The 10,873-nt window shown below is 38.8% G+C and overlaps 1 protein-coding gene across 1 annotated transcript; it reads right to left on the minus strand.

Annotated features, from left to right (window-relative positions):
* Window positions 1-2,459: 2,459 nt before the first annotated feature.
* On the minus strand, window positions 2,460-5,699 carry LOC149026489 (uncharacterized). Its single transcript, XM_089143328.1, has 4 exons — window positions 4,140-5,699; window positions 3,557-3,697; window positions 2,956-3,408; window positions 2,460-2,843 (listed from the first exon to the last, which is right to left on the minus strand). The coding sequence occupies exons 1-4, from the start codon at window positions 4,772-4,774 to the stop codon at window positions 2,732-2,734; spliced, it is 1,341 nt and encodes a 446-aa protein (XP_088999454.1). The 5' UTR covers window positions 4,775-5,699; the 3' UTR covers window positions 2,460-2,731.
* Between the last annotated feature and the right edge of the window lie 5,174 nt (window positions 5,700-10,873).

Genomic DNA, 10,873 nt, shown 5'->3' on the forward strand with positions numbered 1-10,873 from the left:
TTATTTTGCTTCCGCTGAACTCGATATTATATTTGATTCTTGATTCTTTCCTTTGGCTATTTCTTGGATTTTTATTGGAGTATTTGGACTCCTATAACATTTTTATTAATTATTGCTCTATTCTTGCTCTTGATTTCATGTATTTGTATTTATTATTATTAATAGACTAAAACCGTGGATCCTGTGATGGATCGCACCCACGGGTTGTCAGGTGGGTAACCGAGGCTGGCCGGCAGGGGTGTGACAGAACCAGAGAGCTAAGACCCTATTTCTTCACACCAACAAAATGGACCAAACAATATTGAATAACCAAAAAAGTGAAAGAGAAACAAAAAAGAAGGTGGGGGGGGGGGGGAGAAAGAAAGACAGATCCACGGTATCCAGGTAATACATAAATATATATCGGCTGGTGGGGTCAATGCTATCAACTTCAACAGTGATATTGATACAATGAATTATTCCTTTGAGCCGAGCAAGAAATACAAACAGGAGTTCACCCGGCTCAAGTAAAGAATAAAAGGGATTAAATGCTGTGAAGTTTCAATAATGTTACAGTTATATGCCTTTGATGACCAACCAAAATTAGGCAATAGATAGGACCAATAGTTCATCTGTCTCTAGAAAAGTATAATCACCAATGGTTGAACAGCTTACCCTTACTAGCTATGGAATAATCACCACTGGTTGAATACCTCACATAACACCAATGTTAAATGTGTCAATGATATATCACCATGTTGCTAGGGGCCGACACAACTCCTCCTCGCAAAATGACTTATACATTAAGTCGACGATATATTGAAATATCGGTCGAATTTTCGACCGAATTTCAATTTGATTTTTTATATTTTCTCTCTCTTCTCCAAACTTCCACATAGTCTCTCTCTCTCTCTCTCTCTCTCTCTCTCTCTCTCTCTCTCTCTCTCTCTCTCCTATTTCTTGCACTTTTTACCATATTTTGGTCTGATCTTTGACATCTACAAGTACATCTTGTATCTTTATTGCAGGATATCACGTTATTTCTATCAATCAAGAGGGATTTCGCATAGATCTGTGAGTTTTTTCGTCTTACATGTAACCATTCTTCTCCAACTATTTTTTCACAAAATGCATGTCATAATGTTGTTGGATGGTTATGAAATTAAAATATGTTTAATGCCGTGAACAAACCTACGAGCTCACGGAGTCGAAAATTTTTTCACAAGTAATTTATTTATTTTTTATTTTTGGAAGTAAAAAATTGTATTTTTTACATTAAAAATGCTTACTTTTTAAGTGATATATCTGTTGTATGATGATAGAAAAAACATATGTAGAACTCCATGAGTTGATCTACGGATTCACGGAGTCAAAATATTTTTTCACCAAATAAATAATTATTTTATTTTTCAAAAATTATTAAAATATTAATAAAAATATTATTAATTATGAAAAAATGGAGAAAATAGGGGAAAATGGGGGAAAATGTTTTGAAAATTATGGAATAATTATGTAAGTATTACTTAAGTGTTGCCGTGTGGCTTCATCGCCGGTTTTGATATGGACAACTTATTTTTTTGCCCAAAAAATTGTAAAAATTTCTTTTATATTTAAAATTAAATGAAGAATTGCTAGTTATACATTTAGGCACATTGTACACGATTGTTTATTTCTATAGAGAAAATTATTTTGGTGTTGTTTAGTGACTTATGCAATCATTTTGAATGCAACTGTCATCATGTATGCTAGTGGGATTCAAAGTGGAGCTGGTTCTTCACAGGGTGGACGGGGACAACTGCAACCATAGGAAAAGCCTAAGAGACCAGCAGCAGGAGGGAGGACTTACCCAGCATGGCAATACTGTGTAACTATTGATGGAGATAGTAATAAAACACAATGTCATTTTTGTGGGAAGAAAATCTACTCAAGTGGCATCAGCCAGTTTAAGGGTCACATCACCAGAGATCCATCTAGATGTAGTGAAGGCATTTAGGGATTTACAGAGAGCAAAGGGGAAGAAGAAAGACAAAACAACCCTATTGCCAAATGCATTTTGATTGTTTTTCTGTGTTCTAAGAATGATAGAACATAGAAAACAGTTCTCTAGCCCGTTACTAAAAGTTCCCTAAGTTCTAGAACCGGGTGGTTTTAGAGATGGGTGGGTTTTGCCAAAACGGAATCATATCTTTTACTTAAAAACCAGCCTTACGATCTCAGCCATTTATTCAGATTAACAAACCTATCGCATTGTGATGCTGCACTACTGTGCACAACAGATGATTTTTTACCCTCACTCACCACCTCCATTAAACAAAATACTATTACACTCATTCATATTACCTAGTCTCATGGCTTTGGCTTTTTCATTCCCCTTCTCTTCTAAAATCTGACAATACCACATTCAATATTATTAAAATAATACAATTAGACATTATACTTGTAGAATGAATGAAATACGATTCAAAAGAAGGTGTTGTAGGTAAGAAAATCATTTAATCAAAACATATCAAATATCCAACTAAAAATTAACTAGACCCAACCTGACTAGATGGACAAATAAATCCAGCAATAAAAACCTTACATAGTACTCTTATAGACTAAATCATAGCAAAATTGTATCAATATTTCTAGTGTGATCCCATTAGTTCCTCTACATATTGGGCTTGGTCTGTAATCTCTGAAGAGAAAGGGTGGCAAACTCCATACTGCCTAATGGATGAAGGCCCCACATCAATGTAAATATCCATTTAAATTAGCATAATAGCTCATGCGGCGGATGATAATCTGTTTCTTTGATCTCCCAATCCTTGTTAATCATGTTCATCACGCTTGCTAAAACTCTGTCTATCATATCAGGCCAATCCCTGAAAGATGCATGTAGGAGCCAGTAAATAAGAAATGTTTAAAAGATCAAGAAATCAGAGTATTACAAGTTTTTAATATTTTAGGAGAAAGAAGAAAAGGAAAATTGCTTACTCTTTAGAATTGAACTCGATGCCTGCCCTTTTCTTGATGAACTTAAGGGCTGAACTAAACCTATCCATTTGTTCGTCTGAGAAACTTCCATTGCTCTTAATAGTCAGATCAGAAACTTTGGTGTCAAAGAAGATGGGTATCAGTTTCTTGTTGCATTCCATAAGCATAGCTAACTCATGGAGACAATTTTCAGAAGTGCAATAATCGGGGGAGATGATCGCCACCCCAACCTTACATTCCCGTATAGCAGTTTCAATGACCATCTCAAGCTCTTCTCCATGCATTATACTCCTCTTGTCCAAGAAGGAATTGAGTCCTAGACTGGTGAGATCCCGGTAAAGCAAAGCAGCGATGTTGCCCTTGGTGTCTGGCCCACGGTGGTTTATGAATATGTGAAAGGGACGAGAGACCTCGTAAGTAGCTCTGAAACTGATGCCGTTCAAAGTTTGCCATCTGTTTTATAAAAAAAATTGTTCAGCCCTTAGTGAAACTGAAAATCTCAACCAAACTAATACATATGTGCATATCTGGTGCTAGTGCTGGGGTGTTACAAAGCTACGACGTCTTTCTAATTAAGGCGAAATCAGTATAGTTTACGAACCCGAAATCTGTATTGCCTCTGCAGCTTGCTGAGAAACCCCTGGTCTCTCTGTATACAGTCTGGGATCTCAACTTTATATTTCCTAAATCACGGAAAACGGTTTCAGCAATTACCGGTATAAATTCCCCTGCGGATTTTCCCCTGCAGTATAATTCAAACAAGAAGGGGAAAAAATAAGTTGATTTGAAAAAGAAAAAAAACCGTAAGAACTGGACATGATTGGGTGAGACACTTAGAATTGGAAAAAAGGGTACGTTAGTGTTAATTATTGCATTCTTTCTATTGATTCACACAAAAAATCTTTACCGGTAAACAGAGAATTATAAATGCGTCGTAGCTGATACATTGATGAACAAAGAAAATATTTTCTTTTCTTTGGTTTGGTTTATTCCAATCGGGATCAATGGCGTTTTAAGACTCAAAATGATACTGGGTGGTTAACTAAAGGAAAGCTAAGAGAAGTGTAGTTTGGAATTACCCATTGAATCCCTGTATGTAATTTTCTTTTGTTGAACTGGAGATTTTTTATACATAGAGTGGGATATTATATATGCTGTTCTTTACTACGAAATATGAGTCTTACCAGTTGACCAACGGTGGATTGGCATTAAATCCCGGTATCATCGGTGCATTTTCAATAAATCCCTGTATGTACCATCCTCTCAATTCACCGACCACTCTCAGAGCCTTCTTCCATTCCTCTAAAGTTTCGGTGTCGCAACTCTTCTGGAGGTGTTGAAAGGCAATCTCAAAGCTACCAGTCTGGTTTCGGACATCTGAGGGAGATACACCACAGAAAACGGGCAACACTATTATTTCTCCTCGGTTACCCTTTTGCAAGAACTCTGCAATCTGGGCAAGTTCATTGAGGCACCATGCGCTGAAAGCGTAACCGTGGGAGAATATGACGATGAAGATCTTGGACCGGTGGATCGCTGAAATCAGTGACTGCCACATTTGATTTCCGAGGAGCAGTCCATCTTGGTCTAAGTAAGTGAGAATTCCTCTATCCTTCAAGGCTTGGAAGAGGTCGCTAGTGATGTTACGGCGGGTATCCAGACCTGCAAAGCTCAAGAACACGTCGTGCTCCCTACTTGCCGAAGCGGGAGACGGTGATGAAGAAGAAGAAGAAGAAGAAGAAGCGTAGTCTCGATGGTCGTACTTCCCCTTTGCAGTTATCATTTCCTTCCTCTTAAGCTGAGATGAGAGATGATTCATGAGAAGAAGGTAGTCGGCTCGGAAGAACAAAAGAACTGATCAGATGGCTTCAACATCTCCCTCCGTTAATCATTCAACATTTAAGATCACCCAAGTCAAGTCAGCATGAAGCTTCACAGCAGCAGGCAGCAGCTACCAATCATCTTCGGGAACGAAGCTTTCCTTGCAGCTTCCCGTAAGGCAATAAAAATTTATTGGGTAGCCATGAGAGTCTTCCATCGCGTTACTTAAAAATGTGATATTGGATGGTTAATTAAAGGAAAGCTAAGAGAAGTGTTGTTTGGAATTACCAATTAAATCGCTGTATGTACCATCCTCTCATTTCACTGCCTTCTTCCATCCCTCTACGGTATTCGTGTCGAATCTCTCCTCCTGGTAGTGTTGAAAGGCAATCTCAAATCTATCAGTCTGGTTTCGGATATCTGAGGCAGATACACCATAGAAAACGGGCAACACTATTATTATTTCTCCTCGGTTACCCTCTTGCAAGTACTCTGCAATCTGGGCAAGTTCAAGGAGGCACCATCTGCTGGAAGCGTAACCTTGGGAGAATATGACGATGAAGATCTTGGACCGGTGGATCGCAGAGACAATTGAGTGCTTTAATTTCATGCCTTTCATGAGCTTTTCATCGCCTCTGAAAGTGAGAATTCCTCTATCCTCCAAGGCATGGTAGAGGTTGTCCGTGGTGCTGTACAGGGTTTCACCTCTATGGCTCAAGAACACCTCGTACCCCTACTTGCCGAAGTGGAAGACGGTGATGAAGAAGAAGAAGAAGCGTAATCTCGGTCATCGTACTTCCGCCTTGCAGTATTCATTTGAGCCATTCAAGCTGAAATGAGACTGGAGAAAGTAGTCAGAAGAGCTGATAAGATGGCTTCAACATCACTTTCCGTCAATCAATGAAGATTTAAGATTACCAAAGTCAAGTCACCAAAGAAGCTTCATAGCAACTTCTATAAACACGAAACTTATAGCAACTTGTCGGAGGGCAGTAGAAATTTCCAGGGTAGCCGTGAGAATCTTCGGTCTCATTGCTTGAAATATAAAATAAGAAAACCAACGGTGATTTTCATTTCCATGCCGCAAAATGTTTGATCCAAGTGATATTCACTAGAGATAAAATGATATTATTTTCTATTTAACTTTCCTAGTGTTCAAAAAGTTTAATAAAAGACAACTCATGAATTCATGATGTCCATACATCTTTTGAATGTTTTTTCTTTTCTTGTCTGTTGTTTAAGAGAGATTTTTTTTTTCTTTCTTTTCTTCTTTCTTATTCAGATCTTGAACAAAGGATGCGTGAGGTACCAATAATTTGATGGTGGAATAAGTTTCTAATTAAACATCCTACTGGCTTGAAAAAAAAAAAGAAATAAAAAATCTACAAAAATATTTTGATAATAATATATAAGATGATTTAAACCAAATTTAAGGTACAAATGAAAATTATCTCAAAAAGGAGGGGGAAAAAATCATGCTTTCTACCTTTCCAATCGACATAGGACATTAGCATTATTGTTAACGCAGAGTTGTTCTAGTGGTGAGACCAGCACCTCTTGAAGAGGCCGTGGGTTCAACTCTTGCTGAGGCATATTAATATCCCCATTCTCCGGCTTAATAAAGCCCATTTGTACCCAAAAAAAATCATAAATTATTAAATCCATTTCTTGTATTCAAACATTAACTAATAGGTTCTTGAGCTTAAACCAAGAAAATGTTTTAGCAGTTTTTGCTTTTCAAATAGAAACTTTTATTTTGTTACTTTTTTTATTAATTTTTTTTTTTTAATTTTGGTAATCGTCGTTTACATGTGTGAACCATGTGAAAGTTTTGACTCTAGGAGTTAATCTTATCTTTTTTTTTTTTTTTTTTGATAAACAAAGATAAAATGCATTAATCAAACTTGAAAACACTTACAAATATGATCTATTGTTCTATTACAATCATCCACTAAGTTAGATGCTCCTTCAACAGTTTTTTCAAAGCATAGTTGGAGTTGTGGGGATGGGAAGTTAGCATACTTTACTGTTTGTGTTGTTTTAACAACCTTAAGTAACATAGATATTTCACCAAAAGGCCATGTCCCCGCTATTGGTTTCCGTAGGAGAGATCTGGTAACCCACTGTAATTTGTCCAAATCTCCTTTATCTCTACCCCAATAGCTGCTACATGGTTGATACCTATTTGTATCCCAAAAAGTGTTATCTCCAAAATTCCCTTCAAGCTTCCATTTCCAAAAGTGATGGATTTTAGATGTCCATTATATATATATATATATATATATATATATATATATATATATATATATATATATATATATATATATATATATATATATTTCTTTTCGGTCAAGAACTAAAAAACATATCATTAAGTAAAAGAGTGTAAGCTAGGAGACCTAGACAATAAAGATACATCAACCGTAAATAAAGGTGGGACATTCCACCATGAACGAGAAAGGGAAAGACGACAAGCTCCCTTAGCAAGAAAATCTACAAAACCATTACTAGTCCTAGGAACAAAATTGAAGATAACTACATTAAGACTCATGACAATCCGCTGAATCTCAGAAATAAGACTAATACTAGACCAATCTAAGGAAGCACTAAATCCTTGAAGTCCCAAAACAGCCGGGAGACAATTGGAGTTCACTTGGATGTGAGATATCCCAAGCGAAAGTGCCAAAATTAAACCATCTCTCACAGCCGAAAGTTCCATCAATGAAGCTGAGGGGCCAACCCATTGGTACATTGTGCGGCGACAAAAGATCCATTGGTGTCCCATAGAATGCAGCTCCTCCCTCCCTTTCTTGTATTGCTCTCCCAAGCACCATCCACAAAAACTTGAAAACAACAAACATCTCCTAAGTGGTTTGCAACGGAAAGTGTTTGCTGATGATCTGGAACCTGAGAAGCATTTAAGAAATTTTGGATATCTACAAATAAGAAAGAGAAATGATTCATCGTGTAATGAATGGAAGCATTTATACCACAAAAGATAGCTGCATTCCTAGTGATAATGGGAAATATGAACTATACTAAACCAGTTCGGTTTAACCCGAACTAGGTCGGAAAGATCAATCAGATCGGGTAGACCAATCAGGTCGGACAAATCCGAACAGGACCAAGTAAGGTCGGTAAAGCAATGAATCGTACTCCAAGAAGAATAGCATGCCAATAGAATTCAACTATTCGTATTCAAGTAGTACTCAATCACTAAGATTCGCATTACCACCGACTTACTAAGGTTTGAGTTCCACTCAATCACTAAGAGTCGCATTACCACCGACTTACTAAGGTTTGAGTTCCATCCAAACTCATACGTAGAAAGTCTATAAATATGTAAGGGAGCACAAGAGAAAGGTATGCTGAATAGAACTATCACTATTAGTATTATTATTGTTCATTACTTTCTTGCCTTCCTTAGTCGGATTCCTAACTAGATCGTCAGAGGTGAAAACTCGACCTCCGCGGTCGAGCTCATCCTTGCAAGTTCAACCGGCTGAAGGGACGAACAGGATTGTGCATCAACAATTGGTGCCGTCTGTGGGAAACTCTGATCAAAAAGCTATTATGAAGACGAGATCAGGTTTGGTAATCGAAGATGGGTCTGACGAAGAAAAGGAGGTCGGCCAAGGAAACCTAGAGGGCATTCCAAACCTCTCAGGAATGGAGAAAATTCCCGAACTCCAGATTCAGCAAGATCCTCCAACTCTTTCAGATCCTCAAGCAAGTCAATACGCGACAATGCATCAAATTGTGGAGGTTCAAAAAGAAAAATTTGCGATGAGAAAAGAAATCTCATCCCTAAGCGAGTGATCAGGATGGCCATGCAACACGTAATTGCTCCCCACACAGATTCTCAGAAGAAAAAAAAGTCGCGAAGGGAGCAGGAGTGACCAACCACCCGTGATCGACCAGATACAACGATCTCAAAAGGAGCTGCAGAGAGAGGTAGCAAAGTCTCAAACCTCGAAAGAAGCTATTCCAGAGAAGAATCCTCTAGTCGACGAAGACGAAGATCGAGGAAGTAGCACAGATCCAACGCTTCAAAGGACAAAAAGAACCATAATGGTTCAAAGAAGTGGGATGAAGAGATGAACAAGCGCATCACCGACTTTGACGAAATAGTCAAAAAAGCGCTAAAGCTTGGAAAAGACGAGCTATACGCCGTTTTGAAAGAAGATCCTTTCATTAAAAGAGTCTCGGAAGCAGAGATGCCAATAGGTTTCAAATGCCCGACCTTCAAGGCATACGACGGATCGAAGTGTCCTAAGCATCGCATCACCCATTATAAATCTGTCATGTCTACTTCTAGACACAATGAAGCAGCTATGTGCCGTAGTTTTCCAGCATCCTTGACTGGAGCAGTGATAGATTGGTACCAAGCTCTGCCTCGTGGTACAATAAAGAGTTTCGACCATCTAGGTCGGACTTTCTTATTGTGTTTCCAAAGCTGAGTAGAAACCAAAAAGAGAGAAGATACCTTGTTCGCTGTAAAACAAGGGCGAACGGAGTCCATTAGAGATTTCCTTGCGAGATTCAATAATCTGACCATGCAGATTGAAAATCTGGATGAAAAGATAGCCTTCCACGCCTTGTACCAAGGACTCAGCCATGAAGGCCTACTTGAAAGACTTTTGCTTGACATGCCTGAAATGTATGATGATCTCAGAGAGCGATGCCACAAACAAGCGGAGATATCGGAAACAATCGAATCTTGAAAGAAGGAGCATCCAACCACTGAGGTAAGAAAATACAAAGAAAAATACCAACCTATCAGAAGATCAACCATAGACCCGACCAGGGATGGTCGACTCCGAACGGGAAAGGTCACCGGCTATGAGGAGATCAGAAATCCTGATGCAAATTAAAGATCGAGGAATTCTCCAGCGGCCCGAGAAGCTACATTCTCGTCCAGGAAATCGTGATAAAAGCAAATATTGCGAGTTCCACAAAGATCACGGACATCGGACGATGATGATCGCCGACTAAAAGAGGAAATTGACAGGATCATCTCTCAAGGACAAGCTACAAAATACCTCCGACCTACCCAACCTGATCAAAAGCAAATAGAAGGGGGTAGGAAGAGGCATAGATCTCCAAGCAGAGAAGGACGCCAAAACAAGTCCCGACCACAGGAAGGAGGAGACAATAAAAAACGACCACCAATATTTACCGTGTTCGGTGGCCCAACTGAGGAGTCAAGTAGACAAGCCAAAAGAAAAGCACGATACGTGGGGAATGCCGAGCCTGAGAAACTAGATGAGAAGGTCACTTTAGAGCCGATCACCTTCTCATCCAAAGATAAACATGGGGTAAACACTCCCCACGACGATGCCCTTGTCATCAAAGTCACTCTGGCCGGAACAGAGGTCCATAGAGTTCTAGTAGATACAGGGTCATCAGCAGATATCTTTTCATTAGAAGCTTTTAAGAAATTATAGCTAGACGAGAAAATGTTGATCCCCTGTGGGATGCACTTATACGGTTTTACAGGAACCTCAACCCGAGTAGAGGGCACCATCAGATTAGATCTTCGTATCGGCGAATACCCCAGAAACAAGGTCATCCAAAACAAATTTTATGGTCGTCCGAGATTTGTCAGCTTATAATATGATCTTAGGACGACCAACCCTTTGTACTCTGGAAGCGATAGTATCATCCTTACACATGAAGATGAAATTCCCAACAAAAAAGTGAATAGGAGAATGTTCCGCCGATCAGAAAGGAAGCCGGCAGAGTTACGCCAATTACATGAGAAAAAGAGTAAAAACAAGCTCTACCATGGAGGTCGAAGTTAGAGATGATCGCGATGAAGAAAACATGCAAAGAGCCGAACCAGTAGAAAAGTTGGAAAATATTATGCTGAATTCAAGGGAAGATCAGGGAACTATGATAGGAGCAAAACAAGAAGAAGAGTTCAAAAATAGTCTAACCAGATTTCTACAGAAAAATACTGACGTCTTTGCATGGTTGGCAAAAGACATGCCCGGAATAGACAGAAAAGTAGCCGAGCAAAAGCTAAACATTGACCCTCAAGCAATTCCAGTAGTACAAAAGAGAAGAAATTTTTCTTTGGAAAAGCATTAGGCCA

This window comes from Hakea prostrata, chromosome 2 (genome assembly GCF_041222555.1).
Source record: "Hakea prostrata isolate BN-2017 chromosome 2, UWA_Hpros_2, whole genome shotgun sequence".
Taxonomy (NCBI): Eukaryota; Viridiplantae; Streptophyta; class Magnoliopsida; order Proteales; family Proteaceae; genus Hakea; species Hakea prostrata.

Bases quoted from the DNA above. Each gene is read 5' to 3' on its own strand.
- LOC149026489 (XM_089143328.1), bottom strand. From the start codon at position 4,774: ATGAATCATCTCTCATCTCAGCTTAAGAGGAAGGAAATGATAACTGCA. The intron at 3,698-4,139 runs GTAAGACTCATA...ATTATACTGCAG, and splicing joins AATCCACCGTTGGTCAACTG to GGGAAAATCCGCAGGGGAAT. The intron at 2,844-2,955 runs GTAAGCAATTTT...TGCATCTTTCAG, and splicing joins ATCGAGTTCAATTCTAAAGA to GGATTGGCCTGATATGATAG.